This window comes from Sus scrofa, chromosome 9, assembly GCF_000003025.6.
Source record: "Sus scrofa isolate TJ Tabasco breed Duroc chromosome 9, Sscrofa11.1, whole genome shotgun sequence".
Lineage (NCBI taxonomy): Eukaryota > Metazoa > Chordata > Mammalia > Artiodactyla > Suidae > Sus > Sus scrofa.
This window is the reverse complement of record NC_010451.4, coordinates 4,171,859-4,191,211: the sequence shown is the minus strand read 5'-3', so window position 1 is coordinate 4,191,211 and position 19,353 is coordinate 4,171,859. Positions and strand designations below refer to the sequence as shown.

The 19,353-nt window shown below is 48.6% G+C and overlaps 1 protein-coding gene across 4 annotated transcripts; it reads left to right on the top strand.

The window, feature by feature from the left end:
• On the top strand, positions 2,684-15,552 carry LOC100738479 (tripartite motif-containing protein 34). 4 transcript variants are annotated; one of them, XM_013979111.2, is made up of 9 exons: positions 2,707-2,823; positions 5,331-5,506; positions 8,211-8,690; positions 9,538-9,633; positions 10,568-10,798; positions 12,489-12,511; positions 14,200-14,300; positions 14,595-14,621; positions 14,866-15,552. In XM_013979111.2, the coding sequence occupies exons 3-9, from the start codon at positions 8,523-8,525 to the stop codon at positions 15,429-15,431; spliced, it is 1,212 nt and encodes a 403-aa protein (XP_013834565.1). In that variant the 5' UTR covers positions 2,707-2,823; positions 5,331-5,506; positions 8,211-8,522; the 3' UTR covers positions 15,432-15,552. The 4 variants fall into 4 exon arrangements, with proteins under 4 accessions (XP_005667136.1, XP_013834565.1, XP_013834564.1 ...); XM_005667079.3 differs by lacking the exon at positions 5,331-5,506 and having other exon boundaries at positions 2,684-2,823; XM_013979110.2 differs by lacking the exon at positions 5,331-5,506 and having other exon boundaries at positions 2,735-2,823; positions 7,524-8,690.

The window sequence follows — 19,353 nt, the reverse complement described above, 5'->3', positions numbered from 1 at the left end:
TTCATTAAATATATAGATATACTTTGGAAAAAATTGATAGCTGATCTCTTTTATGTTGAGATGTCTTTTACGTGGAGTCTTCAGATTCATGGATCTTGTATGCCTCTCCATTTATTTACATTTCCTTTTACTTGTTTTATCAGCATTTCCTAATTTTCAGCGTGTAGATCCTATACATAGTTTTCAGGTTTTACACCTGAAAACTTTTCTCTTGGTGTAGGTGTGTGGTGTAGGTCGCAGATGTGTGTCAGATCCCACATTGCTGTGCCTGTGGTGTAGGCCAGCAGCTGCAGCTCCGATTCGACCCCTAGCCTGGGAAGCTCCATATGCCATGAGTGCAACCCTAAAAAGACAAAAAAAAAAAAAAAAAAAAAAAAGAGAGAGGAAAAAAAAAGAAAAAAGAAAATAAATTTCAGTAGGAGGAGTAAGTGATCATTCTATACAGGTAAACAAGGCAAATGCAGCACAAATAGCAAGTAGAATTGTAAATGAAAAGGACTTCATTAAAGAGAATAAAAATATTTAAAAAATATTACACAGTTCTCTGCTAATGTGTTAGAATCTGTGAAGTAATTCTGTGCAAAATAGAAAAGTCTAATATTTTTAAAAAACAGAAAGCTTCATAATAAACTTTTTTCTTTTTTTTGGTCTTTTTTTGTCTTTTTACCATTTCTAGGGTCGCTCCCACAGCACATGGAGGTTCCCAGGCTAGGGGTCGAATCGGAGCTGTAGCCACCGGCCTACACCACAGCCACAGCAACGCGGGATCCGAGCTGTGTCTGCAAACTACCCCACAGCTCACGGCAACACTGGATCCTTAACCCACTGAGCAAGGCCAGGGATCGAACCTGCAACCTCATGGTTCCTAGTTAGGTTCGTTAACCACTGAGCCACGATGGGAACTCCTAAACTTTTTTTTTTTGTCTTTTTAGGATTGCACCTGTGGCACGTGGAAGTTCCCAGGCTAGAGGTTAAATTGTAGCTGCAGCCGCCTGCCTACACCACAGTCACAGCAACACAGGATCCTTAACCCACTGAGCGAGGCCAGGGATAGAACCCACATCCTCATGGATACCAGTCTGGTTCTTAACCCAGTGAGCCACAATGGGAACTGCAAAACAAACCTTTTAAAACATACGCGATTATCTACCACGTGCATAGGGCCTTATGCAGGGTGGTTCTTGTGGCGATCCAGGCCTCGGAGTCATTTCTGCAGGCAGAGGCTCACAGAGAAGGGAGTCCTGTTGGACTCTGGGGGAGTCTGGGTCCTGCGAGGAAATGATGGGAGAGAAACCAGACGGAGCTGGAAAAACCTGGCATTGTCTCCCGCGCTCGGATCTGGTAGTGGGTGTCGCCATCCTCCAGATAAAGGCTCAGCAAGGGAGTCTGACGAAGTGACTCTGCTCACTCTTGCAGCCTCGCTTCCGTTTGCCTAGAGCTCAAGGGTAACTACCCATGGAACTAGAGGCACTTCCTGGATGCACCCAGCTTGCCCTTCTCTCCAGGCCATTTCTGCCTCCCAGAGGAAGAGCTCAGCTGAGAGGGATGCACGAGGGGACATCGCGATACCCTGAGGAAAGCTCCCCCAGTGGCGATCCCCCCCCCCCACTTTGCACATATCCTATGCAGGAACGTGAGGTTCCGAAAATAGCAGAAAGACGGCAAAGTCAGAGCACGGTGGCAAAGCCCCCCGGAGTCACAGGAAAACGAGACGAAGGAAAATAGAGGGAAGATGTTCAAGTAAAATCAGTGATAAAAAAACAAAAACAAAACAAAACGTGGATGTCACAGTCCGCAGAACTGATGGACCAGACGAAGGTCCTGGGCACACCTAACGCAACGATTTGACAAATGTGTCCAGGGATTGACAATCTGAATGCTAGAAATGGCCGATACTGGACCAAGGAGAAGACCTAAATGGCCAAGTGGGAAGTGACTCCTTAAACGTGGTCCCAGCATAGGTCCACCTGTAAAGGATACCGACAATTTTACGAGAAAGCTGTTAAAATGTCAACAATTTTTTAAAGATTTCCTTCTTCCTCGGATGTGTCCCTGGCCCCCCACCATGAGTCAGATGATGGGGGAGGCGAAAAGCGATAAGGGCAACCTTTTAAAGCAGTTTCCGGAGGTGACACTTTTTCTCATGTAACACGTTCTCCGGGAGGTGGGACCAAGATTTCCTTGATGGATGCAGCCCAGAAAAATCAACCCAGGAAGTTATTCTCCTCATCAAAACAGAGGACACTTTTCACGGAGGCACGTGGAGACACAGAGTCACCCTGTGCCCAAGAAGGGCGGAGACTTGACAGGGACTCCTCTGGTCAAGGTTCCTGCCCATCAGGGGTGGTTTCGACGCCTGCTTTTAGGAGGCGGGTGGTGCTTTTCGGGAGCAAGTGGGACGCCGCCCAGGAAGCGATGGTTCACATTGGTAGACTGATCGAGGGCCTGTGCACAACCGTGAAAGTGGCAGGAGACGCTCAGGGCCTAGCTGGCCTGGGAAGCAGACGGGGTCAGGCAGAGCTTCTCAGCCTCTGCTCGCTCCCTTCTTCCTTGCAGGCTGCCTTGCGCCTTGGAGAACGATCCCGCCGCTGCCCACTAGGTGGCAGTAGCATCCCCGCAACTGGACTTGGGCTCAGGTGCCCAAGGTCCCTCCCCAGCCTGTGAACCCCGCGGGAGAGCCGGACTCCTCCAGGGGCCCCAAAGGGCGGCTGCCTGCCCGCTTGGCCCAGAGCGCCCTCCCCTTTCCGGCCGGGCCAAGATTTCACTTTCATTTCTCAGCCAGCTCCTGGGAGGAGCTGCTTCCTGCAGACGGAGCCCTGCTGGGTGCGTAAAGGCTGATTGCTTTTCTTCACCCCTTAACCCGGGAGGGTGGGGCTGCAGGTGGTGTGGGAGGTCGGAGGTCTCCGAGGGCACCGAGAGTGGGGCGACTGCAGAAGGAAAGTCCAAGACGTTGGTTGAGTTGAGGCTGTGGCCCAGGCTTGTTCCCAGGGGCAGCAGGGCCAGCTTGCAGGCTTCTTGCTCTCAGGGCAGACAGATGGCAACCCTGAGTCTAGAGAAGACGGGCTCCTGGAAAAGGCAGAGGTTTTGTTGGCTGGAGAAGCCCTTGTTTCTCTAGGCAGAGCTCAGAGCCGCTGCCTCCCTGTTCTGTAGTTTTGAGAGAAACTGGAACATCCCCCCCACCTGTCTGTCTCTCTGTCTGTCTCTCATAGAGAGACCAAGAGTCTCCTCTTCTGCCCACCTCCCCCTCCTCCTCGGAAGAGACCCTGGAGAAAGAGGTCCGTGTTTTCCAAAGGCAGGAAGCCCCAGCCCCTCTATGGAGCCTTGGGGACAAGTTCAGGGGCAGCGCTGACGGGATCCCCGCCCTCCCTCCGTCTGTGGTGTTCCCGACACACCCTCAGCTCTTGTCCTGCCTGAGGAGGGCAGGTTGGAGGACAGCTGCCTGCCTCCGGGGTCCCCGTTTGTCCCGTGTCCCCCTGGGGTCCCGTCTCAGGCATCTGCTTGCGTCTCTGAAGAGCCCTGCCCACTCGGACCTCAGGAGCCCGTGGACAGCTGCCTTGGAGCTTTTGGTCGTCATTCTTCCCCCTTGGCACCCCGTGGCCTTGACTGCCACCTCGGCTCCTCCCCTTGTGGGGTTGATGTGGTTCAGAGCTAATTCAGGAGAGTGGCTGAGCGCTAAGCGGGAGCCCGAAGACTCGGCGGCGTGGCTAAGACGTTTGCTCCATCCCCTGACACTGAGGAGGGAGGACTCCCCTTACACTCACACTGATTGGTACCCTACATACATTTTGACACACGGCCTTTCTGATCTGTGCTCCCACTTTTTAGAAGTCACAGGTACAGCCTTGCCGTGCGTCTGCGCCTCACTCCTAGGAAGGGCCCATTGCTGCCCCAATGTCATTGCCTCCTCAGGGTCAACAGCCAGACCTAATACACAGGATGAAAGGGTTTATCTGCTTATTTTTACAATGTAGTTCTTAGGCACTAAACAGATAATGAAGAGGCATTCGACATTCGATACACGTTAAATACATAAAGGAGCTTACATCCTCGTTGGGTGGTGGGGGGGAGCTTTTCAACAAACCAAAAATAATTCATGTAGCGTACAAGAAGGTGGCTAATATTATGGGGTAACATTTTAAAATGCTGAATTAGGCGGAGGGGTCTGCAGTGACCTAGTCCAGGCCTGGCAACTTTAAGCAGTGCTCACGGAGAGACCTCGTCGCCAGGAGGTGTTTGAGCGCAGTCTTAAGAATGTGAAGGATTTGGAGGTCCCGCTGTGGCTCAGTGGTTAACGAATCCGACTAGGAACCATGAGGTTGCGGGTTCGATCCCTGGCCTTGCTCAGTGGGTTGAGGATCTGGCATTGCCGTGAGCTGTGGTGTAGGTCGCAGACGCGGCTCAGATCCGGTGTTGCTGTAGCTCTGGCGTAGGCCGGTGGCTATAGCTCCGATTTGACCCCTAGCCTGGGAACCTCCGTATGCTGCAGGAGCGGCTCTAGAAAAGGCAAAAAGACAAAAAAAAAAAAAAAAAAAAGAAAGAATGTGAAGGATTTGAAGGCTTTCACTTGGGTTTGTCCCTGAAGTGGGGGGGGGGAATGAAGCCAGTGTAGACCGGGGAGCTGTGTGCAGGTGGAGAGTAGAAGGTGGGCTCAGGGTACCAGGCGGTGGGAGGCAGTAGGAGGAGATGGGTCCTGTGACCTAACTGGACCGTGATGATAACTGGCTCACGCTGGATGACATTGGTTTGAGAGAAGAGTGACAAGGTTGGTGTCTGCTTTAAAAGGGTCATTCTGGTCCATGATGTGAGAACAGGGATGGCAAGAGAGTGAAGAGGGGCAATAGTAGTAGCGGAGAACAGGAGGAGAAGGTTTCCCCAGAACCCAGGCGGGAGATGCAGGTGACTGCTCCCAGAATGGTGGCCGTGGAAATGGGTGAGCTAATTTAGAGGCCACACTCAGCATCTTCTGATGATCGAATGAGACTGGGAGTGATAACGAAAGTGGTCCTGTGTTAAAACATGATTTCTCGAAAGCACATTTTTCCAGAGCTAGAGATCTTTGGGAGAGGCTCATTAATACGACTGAGTCCTGGACTCTAAGGAGCTGTGAAGCCGGACCTCTGAGCTTAGAGGGCTGGGGAGGGAGAACTGCAATGTTTCTAAGTTCCCTAGATCCTTGGATGAGAAAAAGAGGTCCTCCTTCCCCCAGCGGCAGTTCCTGACTCAGGAACCCAAGAGAAGCGTCTAGGATGTTGTCTGGAAGCTCCAAAGGATATCTTTCTCTGCACCTGACTTTCTGGAGACACTTTCCGTTTACTCTCTAACCCACATAGCGTTTCCAGTATCACTCCTCCAGAAGCTAGGAGAAGACTCAAGTGTGGCATATATTCATCTGACACCATGGCGGCCGTCTGACCCCGGAGTCCTGTCCTGCAGATGCTACGTGATCTCTTCTGACTTCTGTTGGACTCCCAGCTCACTCTTGGGAATTGGTTGGGTCATTGTGCAGGTGTGGATGCTCTGGCTCATTTTTAGCTTCCTCTTTCTGCAACCATTTGGGTGGCAGCTGTTTTGACATCAGTTCCCACAGCCCCACTCTGAACAGGAGGTCCATAGCCCCATGGTAGATCGCACGTTCCTATTTAGCCTCCTAGTGTTTCTCAGCACTGGTTGGATTCTGAACAGAATGAAAAGTAGCAGAGAACCTTACAGGTGGCTCATAGCTTCAGCTGTAAACCAGGGCGGGGTGGGGTGGGGGAACACTCTCATATCATGTAAACCTCTGGTCTTGCCAGTCCTCAGAGCCTCGTCTGACTCACAGTCATTGCAGCCAGGAGCTAAGAGCACACGGACTTTGGACAATTTTCAGTACCTGTACCATGGGCTAGACTTTACCCACCGGTGCATATTCAGCCTTATGTCTCATCCTGTTTACATCATGGATGATTGGTGAAGTGGGAAGACTTCTAGACCTAAATTTATCTCCATACGTCTTCCTTTTTTTCTCTTTCATTTTGGAGCAGAAAGGGGAAGTTTATAGTTTGTTACATCCTTCAGATCTTTCTTTCAATATCAAATATTTACACCTGCATTAGTTTCTCGGGACTGTTGTAAATATATATATATATATATATATATATATATATATATATATATATATTCTTCTGACTTCTGTTGGGGTATGTATATCTTGCAAATTGAGTGGTTGAAGTAACAGGTATTTATTTTCTTGCAGTTCAAGAGGCCAGAAGTCCAAAATCAAAGTAGTGCTAGAATTGGGTTTTTTTCTGTAGGCGCTGAAGGGGAATTTGCTCCACGGTCCTCTCCTAGTTTCCGGTGGTTTGTAGCATCCTAAGCATTTCTTGCCTTGTTGCTGCCTTGCTCCAATCTCTGCCACCATTGTCACATGGCCTTCTCTCCTGTGTGTCTGTGCACCCTTGCCGCTTAAAGGACATCGGTTATTGGACTTAGAACCCACCTGACACCAGTATAATCTCATCTTATCTTGGTTACATCTCTAAAGACCTCGTTCCAGAAAAGGTCACATCCAAGCAGGCAGACATATCTGTGCGAGGAACAAGATTAAATCCACGAAGGCACGTATCATGGCATTAGTATCTGCTGAGATACTCCTTTGTTTTTAGTTATGTAATTTTTTGCCTCGCAGTTCCTTGTCCCTAATGTGCCCAGGTTTTGAGAGTCAGTGTCACCACTCTGTGATGTGCCCTCTGACTGACCACCACAACGGTTTCAGGTTTGGTTTGCCCCAGGAGAAGGTAAGAAGGCCAGTCCTTCCTTTTTACAGGAAAAGAGGATTTGAGCCTGATGCCAACCCTTCATTCCCACAGGGACGGCCCTGCTCCCAGTGCTGTCACTTCGTCCGACCTCATCACTCACTCTTTTCTGCTTCCCTCCATTCTTTCCATCATCTTGTCCTCATCGCTGGCCCCCCTTCTCTCTGGAAAGAGACCGCCATTGCTACATCACTTAAGAAGCGACACCTTTCTGGTCCCTTCCCGGCTCATTTAATGAGCTGCTGTCTGCACTCCAGCCACACTGATGTTTTTAAACTCTTAGAAGATGCCCTGCCTTCCATTAGCAAGATGTTCATATGTGCGATTCCTTCTCTCGAAAATGCTTTTATCTTTCTCATTTCACATTCCCTTCCCATCATTCCGCTTTCTGTTCCACTTATACTTGTGCGACGGCAGTGCTTTGATGTTCTCCTATTTGGCAAGTTATTTGGTTTCTCAGAAACATGTCCCTGGGGGGGGGTGTTTATCACACCCGCCACACTTCTGGAAGCGGACCTGGGAACACTATCTGCACCCCATTCCCTTTACTGGAGTGAGGGGTCTTTGTAATCACCTGGGTCCGCTTAGACATCTGAATGAAGGGAGTTCTCTCGTCTGTCAAGGACTTCTGCTCAGGGCATAAATAGATTACAGTGATTTACATATTGTAACTGCATGTGCAATTGTTGGTCCTAAAATCATTTCCCTTTATAATATTTGCCCTTTCTGCAGGTGTCTCTGAGGCGTGAGTATGAGGCGGGAAGGGCCCAGGGTAGGACAGGTATAGAAGGAGCGATAGGTAGGTAGACTGATGATCCGTTTTCCCTGGAAACCGAATCTGTGCTCCCAGCTCGTCTGTTAGACAACAGCTGATTAATGGAAAGGAAAGAGGAAATGCTGGTTAAAAAAAAAAAAGAAAAGTCTAATCACCCTGGAAAAGTGAACGGCTTCCTTACGTGTTCATCAAACACAGTTTTCCTGCAAGTTCTAGCGTCTTGGGATGCAGCAGTGAACAAAAACAAAGTGCCTGATTTACCTGGATTATGTTTTAGGCATAGGATATTTCGAAGAAGATGTCACAGGCTTTGTAGCGCTACCAAGAGAAAGACGGCAGAAGTACCCCCAGAGTCTTGGTGGTTGTGCTGTGGAATTAGTCACCTTAGATCCTTCAGATGAGAGGAGCGAGTGGCTGGAGTCGAAGAGAAAGTTATGCAAATACCTAGAGGAAGGGTCCTTCTCAGCTGAAAGCAAAACAAATTACAGAAGCCCTGAGACGTTAGTGGCTAATCCAGGCCACAGAAAAAGCCATTTCTGATTTTTTTCTCCGTGTCTTCCTTTTTGTTCTTCAGTGTTTCAGCCTTAACCAGTCCTTACTGTCGGGACAATTAGAGTCTTTTTTAAGTCTTTCTTATCTTTCAGTCGGCCCACCCATCCAGGAATCTTTAAGCAAGACGAGCCTCAGTGGTTTGGACAGGAAGAAGCGAGGGAGGGAGCAGCTGCTACGGCTTCACACATCCTGTGATTACACAGAAGGGGGTGAGCTGTTCCGTCTGCTGGGAGCTTTTGACAGAACCCCTCCGTCTAGGCTGTGGCCACGGCTTCTGCCCCGCCTGCATCTCTGACAGCAGGGAGGCGCGTGGCTGTCCCGTGTGTGGTGTCAGCTACTCCCTGGGGAACCTGTGACCGAAGCAGCGTCTGCCCAGCATCGTGGAGCATCCCCGAGAGGTCGGGATGAGCCCAGAGGACGGGTGGAAGGAAGATCTCTGTCGGAAGCATGGGAAGAAACTCCTCCTCTTGTGCAGAGAAGACCGGGAAGTCTTTTGTCTGTGTTGTGAGAAGACTCAGGAGCACCGAGATCACCACCTGTGCCTCATACGGGATGCGGCCAAGGAGTGTCAGGTAGGACCCGCGAGGGAGCTGGTTCTTGGTGGGAAATCTCACCTTTCCACGCCCTCGCCTTGGCGCCCTGACCCCGAGCCTCATTGTCTCCTTCCACGTATGTCTCTTACTGTCTCCTCAGCTTCTGGGGGACGTTTCTGTGCATTCCATCAGCTACAGAAAGGAGGAGCCTCGAGCACAGACTCTTGGCCAAGCGGGAGAGGGGTTCTCCTTTTTGCCCTTCTGCTGTCTGGATCAGCAGGCCCTTCACCGGGTTGGCTGGAGAGCGGCTGGAGAATGGGTGCTGCTGAGCGTGGTGGATTGGGTGGGGACAGGGTGGCGGTAAGAGGCCCTCCCCACTGTAGAGTCCGTGCTTACTCTCAGAAAAGGAGGGTGGGGGTAGCACATACCCACTACTGTAAAAAATAGATAATTCACAAGAACCCGCTGTCACAGGGGAGTTGACTCAATAGTGTGCAGTAACCTATATGGCAAAAAGAATGGCCATCTCTCTCTATAACTCCTGTTATGTATAACGGATTCACATATATGTATAAAACTGATTCACTTAGCTGTACTCCTGCAATTAAGACAATGTTATAAGTCCATTATACTCCACGGATTTTTTTTTTTTTTTAAAGAGAGAATCGGGTTATTCTTAGGGGACCGTGACGCCCCTCACCCAGGAAGGAAGCACACATTCACGTCCTCTGATGTTCTCCCGTGTCACGGATGCTCATCATCCGAGTCAAGCCAGTTTCCGTAAAGCGGTCTCTTCTGAGATCAGCGTGATTTCTTCCGTGCTTGGGCTCTGCGCAGGTGCTGAGAGAGCCCACGGCGTCATGCAGGTGTGGTTCCTCCCTTGCAGGAGATGCTGCAGGCGGCGCTGAGGAGGCTGCAGAAGGAGCAGCAGAAAGCGGAGGAGCTGGAAGCTGACATCAGAGAGCAGAGAACTTCCTGCAAGGTGGGAGGAGAGGCTTCCTATGGGGTGTCTAAGGTGGTGATTTGGGCACGGTCTTCTGTCCTAATCACGAGGAAGCCCCTTCCTCTTGTTGCCTGGCATGGATGGATTCCAGAGACCATTTTACCAGTCCTCCCCCCCCTTTGTACTTTCCTTGGGGGGAGGGGGGTGCTGGAAAGGGGGCATGTCACAAGCTCCCGCAGACATTGGGAATGGAGCACGAAGGCAGGCTCTATGGTGAGGAAGGCTGGACAGCTCTGTCGTCATTCCCCTCTTTCAGGGAGGCTCTGTGTCCAGTGGGGAAACAGTTAACAGGCCAAGGACTGAGATTTTTCCAAGGTTCAGACCTGGGACAGTGGCGAGGCAGGGTGGCTGGGGTCTCCAGCACAGCTGTCCACAACCCAAACCTCAGGTTTTTTTTTTTTGTTTTTGTTTTTTCCCTCTTTTGTGGCCACACCTGCGGTGTATGGAGGTTCCCAGGCCAGGGGTTGATTCAGAGCTGCAGCTGCCAACCCACACCACAGCCACAGCCACATGGGACCCGAGTAGCATCTGCGACCTGCGCCACAGCTCACTGCAACGCTGGAACCTTATCCTGCTGAGCGAGGCCAGGGATCGAACCCACATCCTCACGGAGTCAATGTTGAGTCGTTAACCCATTGGGTCACAGCAGGAATGCCCTCATTCAGGTTTCACATTCTGTTCCAGGGTTGGCAGATTTGACAGTCTGAGAGCCTTTGGGTTTGTACTGAAGGGAAAACGATAGAAAACCACCAGCACGACAGAACAGCTTCCCCCAAATCACTCCGCTGCTTTTATTCCCCTTCCAGTTCGAAGCCCCTGAATTTTTTTTTTTTTTTCCTGGCTCCTAATCCCTTGCACAGTAGGCTTCCAGGTTGACAGATGCCTCACCTCTTCTTCTTGTCCAACCCTGCAGTATCAGATGCAGACGGAGAGACAAAGGATTCGAAGCGAATTTAATCAGCTGAGATGCATCCTGGACTGTGAGGAGCGGAGAGAACTGCAGAAATTGGAGGAAGAGGAAAGGAAGACCCTGGATAACTTGGCTGCAGCCGAGGCTGAGCTGGTCCAGCAGACCTGGCTGCTGAAAGATCTCATCTCGGACCTAGAATGTCGCAGGGAATGGCCCACACAGGAGCTGCTGCAGGTAAGGAGAACCACCTGATCTGAGATGCTTAACACACAGCCCGAGTTACTTTCTCGTCGGTGTCCTGGGGCCCTGATCCATTGTTAATCCCAAGAGCTTGCTCTGGACATTCGTCAGGCTTATTTTCACTCATACCGCGTGCTTTTCCGACATTAAACTGGCATTTCTGGGATAAACCCGACTTGACCATGAGGTAGACGTGTTTATATTTTGCTGGATTCAGTGTTTTATTTTTATTTTTTTCTTTCTTGGCTGCACCCAAGATCTGTGCAAGTTCCTGGGCCAGGGATTGAAGAAAGATTTGTCACCACGAGAGTTTATCTGGTCCATCGGAATGAAAACTCTCTCAAATCAAGGCATGGTGACCCACCCCACAGCTCCAGCAACCCTCAATCCTTTAACCCATGGAACCGGGCCGGGGATAGAACCCGATCTGCCGAAGTCGGATTCTTAACCCACTGGGCCACAGTGGGACCTCCCTAAAATGTTCTGTTGTTTTGTTGAAAAAGTTTGTGTCAATATTCATAAGGGATACTGGCCTGCAGTTTACTTTTCTTGTGATATATCTTTGTCCAGTTTTAGTATCAGAATAGTTTTGGCCTCACAGAATGAGTTGGGAAGTGTTTCCTTTTCTTCTGTTCTTTCGAAGAATTTGGGAAGTAGTTCTATTATTGTTTCTTCTTTAACCTTGGGTGGAATTCCTCGGGGAAGCAGGGACGCGTAGTCTAGGCCTAATCTGTCTTTGGGGGTCCTTTTTTGATTTTCAGTCCCGTCTCTGCATGTTTTAGGTCCACGCAGACTATCCATTTCTTCTTGAGTCCGTGTTATTAGTTTCTGTGTTTGTAGGAAATTGTCTGTTTAATATAAGTTGTCTACTTTGTTGGCATATGATTGCATACAGCCTTCCTAATCTTTTAATTTCTGTTAGGTCAGTAGTAATGTCTCTTCTTTCACTGCTTATTTTATTTTATTTTATCTTATTTTTAGGGCCACACCCATGGCATATGGAGGTTCCCAGGCTATGGGTTGAATCAGAGCTATAGCTGAGATTTTTAATGGTTTCCTTTGCTGTGCAAAAGCTTGTGTTTATATCCCATTTGTTTATTTTTGTTTCTATTTTCATTACTCTAGGAAGTAGATTAAAAAAGATATTGCTGTGATTTTTGTTAAGCTGACTATATTTTCCTCTAAGATTTATATATAGACCTGGTCTTACTCTTCTGTTCAGGTTTTCTTTTCTTTTCCTTTTTTTTTTTAAGGGCCACACCTGCGGCATATGGAGGTTCCCAGGCTAGGGGTCGAATCAGAGCTACAGCTGCAGGCCTACACCACGGCCACAGCAACGCAGGATCTGAGCTGCATCTGTGACCTACACCACAGCTCATGGCAATGCTGGATCCTTCACCCACTGAGTGAGGCCAGGGATCGAACCTGCAACCTCATGGTTACTAGTCGGGTTTGTTTCCGATGCACCATGATGGGAACTCCTCACTCCTTATTTTAGTAATTTGCCTCCTCCATCTCTTTTTTTTCTTGGACTCTCCAGCTAAAGGATTGTCAATTTTGTTGATGGTTTCAAATAATTTACTTTCGATCGCTCAGGTTTTCTCTATTGTTTTTCCCTCGTTCTTTCGTTAGCGCTGCTGTGCTGTTTATTCTCCTTGATGCATGTTTTCTCTCTTCTTCCTAGGACACGAGTGGAACCATGAAATGGTGTGTATGGGTGACCAGGAGTGATGCTCATGTGACATGAAGCGAGATTGGTAGCCACGGGCGTTATCAGACCAGTCAGAACGAAAAATCACTTAAAACAAGGAAGTTCAGATGGAGTATTATTTTCTTAGCTAGTTGTAGAAAGTAAATTTTTATTTTTATTATCTACGTTTTCAGGAGGTACAAAGTTTTAATTCAGAGTGCAGATTTGACGCTGGTCTGGGTTTGCTTCTTGCAAGATAATTGCATAAGGAAGAAATGAGGACTGATCAAAAGGTTATTTATTTGAAAATACAATAGGAATGATTCTTCTGACCTCATCATGGTAAAAGCTAGGTTTATTGTTAATCCATGTATTATTTCATTTACTTTTTAATTTTTTTAATTTAATTTAATTTTGTGTGTGTGTGTCTTTTTGTCCTTTTAGAACCACACACGCAGCATATGGAGGTTCCCAGGCTAGGGGTCTAATCTGAGCAATAGCTGCCAGCAACACCTGATCCAAGCCATGTCTGTGACCTACACCACAGCTCACGGCAATGCCAGATCCTTAACCCACTGAGCGAGGCCAGGGAGCGAACCTGCAACCTCATGGTTCCTAGTCAGATTCGCTTCTGCTGCGCCATGACGGGAACTCCCTGGGTATTATTTTAAATTGTTGGTCATAGATGAGGATTTCAATGTTCCACATCTATTGCGCAAGGACCGGAGTCCATGTTAGTCAATTCGGTGGTTGGAATTTACAGAGTCGGGGCCTGTCGGGATCACAGGGCTGAGGGGTTTCCCTGTCAGACTGTGTGGCTTCACTCATTTAATTCTCCCTCTGTCTCTTTCTTGGTTTCTATATTTCACGAGTGTTTGTCTAATCACACGGAGTGCCCTGTCAAGCCCTGATATAGGTTTTTGGGGCAGCCTTTAAAATCTTTATTTTGTTTAAATGGGGTGCAGAGGGGCTAGGTCATTCTGCAGGATGCTCTTTAGATCCTACAAGCATGTCTGGGACCTGGGGCTCTTGGTTTTGGTCCCACGTAATTAATCTCTTCCTGGCCCCTCACCTTCAAAGCTTATCTGGGCAAGTGCAGTCCTCGTGTCTAAAGTGTGCTGGCCCACGAGTCACATTTGAGATTTCAGGTGTCCTGGGAAATATAGCTGAAAGCTTCTGGCAAAGGAGAGGTTATGGCTCCCCAACTGAAAATGGTTAGAGGTTCATGTGTTTGTAAAGAAGCAGGTGCTGCCACCCCACTGGCCTTAACGCTCTGGACGGGGGCACCGGCTCACTGGCTCTGCTCAGATAGGCCCGCCTCACAGTCAGGATCTGTAGCCCTGGGCTGAGCTGCCTGGGAACCCATTTCTGTGGCCCCTTCTGGGATCCCCATGGGATGGGATGACGTTTTCATATACTACCTCTCTTTTCACCCAATTTCAGTCTTTCCATGAGGGATCAAGGGAGAGGTTAGTTGTTGCGTTTCTAGAAGAAGACACTGCCTTTTCCGGTGGAGACCTTTGTAAGTGGGCAGGCAGACAGGAACACGTGTCTTCTGCCTCCACGGTCAGAGCCCTCCTTCTCCCCTCCTGGGGCTTCCTGGGGAAGAAGGGGTGAGGGCGTCGCTGGCGAGGAAGAGGGCAAGGCCGTGGTGTCGAGGGGACACAGGGAGGAGACGGCGGGTCAACGCTTTTGTCCTCCCTAGGGGTGAGATCTGGACACTGAGGAAGCCAAAACTTGTTTCCAAGAAACTGAGGCGTGTCTTTCGTGCTCCGGATCTGGGTGCCATGCTGCAGGCGCAGAGAGGTGAGGAAGCCAGGGCAGCGGTGTGGATGGGATTGGGGTGGTGCCCGGGACTGGATTTGGGAGCCGGCGTCATTCCCACGTGCGGGGAGAAAGGAGGGGCTCCAGAGCAGGCCGGTTGCTGAGGAAGCTGTGGTTCTATCTGAGGGAGACGCGCCCGGGACCCGGTGGGTCCTCTCGTTCACCAGCTCACAGCTTCGCAGTCGTCCCCTCCCCCGCCCCCATGCCAGGGAGGAGGAGGGTGTCAGGGCTGACTCACTCCCAGCAATCCGCATCTCGACTCTTGTATCATTTCAGAGCTAACCCACGTCCAGTGCTACTGGGGTAAGAAGATTCGCCGTGTCGTCAAAACAGTGTGTTCTGATCCCCTTTCAGACGTGTATGGTTCCAATGCTGGTCTCACCTCCCAACGCCCAGGGAGAACCCTCCACTCCAGTATTTTAGCCCCTTCCCCAGTCCATCGAAAGACATTCTTCCCAGACGCCTCCCAGGTTCCCTCTTCAAAATGCCACTGGATAAACGTACCCCGTGGTTGTTGCACGTGTTGATGATTTTTTTCTCTCTGCAGAGGACATCACATTGGATCCATTCAACCTAAACTTGAATCTTGTCCTTTCCGAAGATCAGAGACAAGTGATATCTGTGCCGATATGGCCTGTTAAGTGCTATAATTACGGTGTCTTGGGCTCCCAGTATTTCTCCTCGGGGAAGCACTACTGGGAAGTAGATGTGTCCAAGAAGACGGCTTGGGTGCTGGGGGTGTACTGCAGAGCTCGCTCCTGTACCGCGGAGCTGGCTCTCGGACGAGGCGCAGAGCATCAGAATGCTCACGCCATATACAGACCTCAGTGTGGCTACTGGGTTATAGGGTTAAAGAATGCGTTTAAGTACAAAGCCTTCGAGGACGCTTCCACCTGTGATCTCAACGTCTTGACTCTTTCCGGGGCTGTTCCTCCTCTTCGGGTTGGGGTTTTCCTAGACTGTGAAGCAGGTACTGTCTCATTTTTCAATGTCACAAACTATGGGTCACTTATCTACAGGTTCTCTAAATGTAGCTTTTCTCAGAATGTCTATCCGTATTTCAATCCTTGGAACTGTCCAGCTCCGATGACTCTGTGCCCACCAAGTTCCTGAAACTTCCTAATCCTTCACCGCTTTCTTTCTTTTTCTTTTTCTTTCTTTCTTTCTTTCTTTCTTTCTTTCTTTCTTTCTTTCTTTCTTTCTTTCTTTCTTTCTTTCTTTCTTTCTTTCCTTCCTTCCTTCCTTCCTTCCTTCCTTCCTTCCTTCCTTCCTTCCTTCCTTCCTTCTTTCTTTCTTTCTTTCTTTCTTTCTTTCTTTCTTTCTTTCTTTCTTTCTTTCTTTCTTTCTTTCTTTCTTTTTTTTTTAGCTGGAATCCACAGCATACAAAGGTTCCCGGGCCAGGGATAGGATCAAATCCACGTCACAGCAGTGACCTGAGCCTCTGCAGTGACAATGCCAGATCCTTAACCCCCTGAGCTACACGGGAGCTCCCCCTCACCCAGTTCTTAGAGCGACTCTTGGGTTTCATCTTCTCTACCTGAGCTCATCTGCCCCATTCTCATCATCATTCACACCATCGTTCCCACCTTCTCTTTCTTCCCATCTCCCTTCTGTGCTTTTGAATTTTTTGGCTGTGCCTGTGGCATACGGAAATTTCTGGGCCAGGGCTCGAACCCACCCCACAGCAGTAACCAGAGCCATGTGTGACAACACTGGATCTTTTTTTAGTTTGTCTTCTTTTTAGGGCCGCCCTTGTGGCATATGGAGGTTCCCAGGCTAAGGGGTCGCATCAGAACAGCAACCACTGGCCCACACCACAGCCACAGCAATGCAGGATCTCAGCTGCGCCTGTGACCTGCAGCACAGCTCATGGCAGTGCTGGATCCTGAATCCACTGAGCAAGGCCAGGGATCAGCCCTGCAGCCTCATGGATCCTAGTTGGGTTCATTACCACTGAGCCACAATGGGAACTCCCACACTGGATCTTAACTCACTGAGCCACCAGGGAACTCCCCCAGTACGCTTTAGAACTTGTGCTCATGCTTCGGAGGTACAGCGCATCTGGTTTGAGTTAGCGGAGATTCTTATGTACCCATTGACCCTGTTTGCTTTTTCTCAAGGAAGGACGTTCAGTCTTTCCGAAAGACAGAGCGGGACCAGTAGAGTGTCCTTGCCCTCCCGCTTGTCCATATTCCCTCTTTTATCACTGACCCGAGGAGCCGTGGCACAGCCTGTCTGCCACCGTCTGTGTGTTCAAGACAGTCAGCGATCCCCCATCCAACCAGGAGGTCTTCGAGTGAGTGTTTGTGGCTCAGGATAACCAGGTTCCTCAAAGGGTCACAGAGAGGAAAACCCACATGATACACGTACCCAGAGTCAGGAGTTTATGTCTAGGGCGTTTCATGTCTAATCCTGTCTGTTCCTACACAAGGTGCGTCATGATGCATAAACGCTGGGTTTCTTTGTCCTTAAATACAAACTGGGGTTTAAAATTGTACCTGCCTCTCAAGATCCTTGTGTAAAATGAAATGTCTCTCAATATAAAGCAACTGTTTAAGGGTCCCGTCCAATTTAATAAAGATTTGCTCTTGCGATTATGGAAACGTATAAGCTGTGTCAATGTCATGTGCAACAGATCCGTGCCTTTTATTTATTTATTTATTTGCTTGATTTTTACTTTTCGTCTCTTTAGGGCCACACTGGTGTCATATGGAGGTTCCCAGGCTAGGGGTCGAATGGGAGCTGCAGCCACTGGCTTATACCACAGCCACAGCCACGCGGGTTCTGAGCCACGTCTGCGACCTACACCACAGCTCACAGCAGTGCCGGATCCTTGACCCACTGAGTGGGGCCAGGGATCGAACCCATGTCCTCATGGACCCTAGTCAGGTTCGTTAATGCTGAGCCACGACGGGAACTTCAGATTTGCCCCTGTTAGAGGGACAAAGATTGATCTACTCAAGTCTCATTTTTCAAGTTCCCAGACTCGGCTGTCCAGACTGCTCCAGTTCCAGTCTTGTTTTATAGACGTTTTTATACCAAAGCTGTTCTGTATGGGCCTGTTTTTAAGGCCCTTTCCCGGAAATGGATCAGAGAAGTGCAGAAGTATGAGTTTCTCCAATCTGTCTAGCAGGGAAGCTGTCTTCTTAAGGACAGCCTTTTGGTTTTGGGGTCTCCCCTTGTGGCAAAACCCTTGAGTATGCAGCACCACTGTATGTGCCACGCCATGCACCTCGGATGTTGTTCTTTTTTTTGTAACCAGTGTTAAATTCAGGATGTGGAACAGTCTGACCTAGGAGAGTAAAGTAACAAGCTTTTCCTAGAGAAAAATATGTCATCTATTAGGCAGGCTGCTGTAGAGTCCACGTGAAATCACAGGAGGGTAATAATGTGTCCCAGCGGGAGTGAAAAAAAGTACGTGGCCTGAGAAAGGTATATACATGCACACTTGTTCACACATGCACACACGTATGTGTGCATATACTTATGTGTGTAAGTGTATATACTTAGAGTATCTTTGTCTGAGTCAATCTTCAAAGACACCATGTAAAGAACAGATTCCTATCAGGTTGTTAGACGAATACATACATTTAGGTTCACCCAACGTCTCATGGCTCAGAGCGTAGGCGGCAGGGTTAGAACTGGACCTGTTTCTCCAGCACGGGTGCCCTTTCAGGGACACACGCCCCAGGAAAAGGCAGGAGCCAGGTTCCCGAGGATGTGGAGTCAGATGGGGAAACCCAGAGGACACTTCCCTGCAGAAGGAGCTGGGAGCACATGGGAGCATCTTAGGTGCCAGGAGAAACGGATTGATGTGCTCAAGCCTTGTAGCCGTTCACGAAGTAGGAGCAGGTCATGGAAGTGTTTAAAACCAAACTGAGTCCCCTCATGAGTAGGGTGCTGTGCTAGGTGACACGTTATAGTGGGTGAGCCCTGGACAGTGAAGAGCTCAGACTTGGAAACCAGATAGAATTTCACTATCATAGCAAATGTTACTGCTTACTGCTCCATATTCCGTTATAAATTGATTCAGTTTCTCATAAGAAATAAAAATACTAAGACTTACCTTAAGGCCTAGTATAAGAGTTAAATAATAGACCATTTGTAATAACTTCCTTATTTCCTCACACATAAGCAGTAACCCAGATTGGTATCAATTAGTTTTCTGTGGCTTGAAATATTAATGTGAAGAATGCAAAGTAATCTACTTTAAACATTCATACCTTTGCACTGCTTTGATAAAGACTAATTTGGTTAAGGGTTCACAAATCATTTTAATCTAATCATTTTGCATAAGAAACCTATTTTTTAAATCTTCAAATATTTTTATTTTACTTTGCAGATAAATAGCTTTCCGAGTATATAATTCTGGGCTGTTGTTTCTTTTCTCTAAACATTCTTTTTGATTTTCCATTTTAATACTCTGCTATCAATCATGTTGCCTTTTTTTTTATGGTGGTAAGACTACTTAACAGGAAATCCGGCCTTTTAGCAAGTTTTTAAGGAGTTGCTTAAAATGGACATAAAGTTTGATTTACACAAAATGGATGAGTCCTAGAGCCTATAGGTAACAATGCTGTATTGTGCATATAACAAATATTTCTTCATTATAAAAGAATGTGTTATCTCTTCATAGATACCCAGGGTTTTATTGCAATTACTGGCACAGCTTCCTTAAGAATATACTAGAAAAAAAGAGATTTGATATTTTTTTCTGTGGTCACAGTCATTCTTTTTACTGGAAAGCCTTTTCTCTGTTTGCCCAGATACATCTTTTTACAGGTTGCTCGTTCACGCTGTGACCTACCGGGACAGGGGGTTGGAAGTTCGGTCCCGGGCTTCCTCAGTCGTGGTGTAAGTCCGTGTTTCCTATTCCTGGTCAGCCTCACGCTTTCCAGGGAGCGGAAAGGCTGCCGTGAGCCTCAGAATGAAGTCAAGGCTTTTCTCCTCCTCCAGGGAGACGCAGGGCAAACGCTACTGCAGTGAGTAAAGGTGCAGCACGTGGCTGGGTCCCCGTGTCTTTTGGCATTTTCAT

What these genes read in the sequence shown, in the direction of transcription:
- LOC100738479 (XM_005667079.3), top strand. Translation starts at nt 8,523, where the DNA reads ATGAGCCCAGAGGACGGGTGGAAGGAAGATCTCTGTCGGAAGCATGGG. An exon ending in CCACACAGGAGCTGCTGCAG is followed by an intron (nt 10,799 to 12,488) that starts GTAAGGAGAACC and finishes TCTTCTTCCTAG; the next exon opens with GACACGAGTGGAACCATGAA. An exon ending in CCACGTCCAGTGCTACTGGG is followed by an intron (nt 14,622 to 14,865) that starts GTAAGAAGATTC and finishes TTCTCTCTGCAG; the next exon opens with AGGACATCACATTGGATCCA.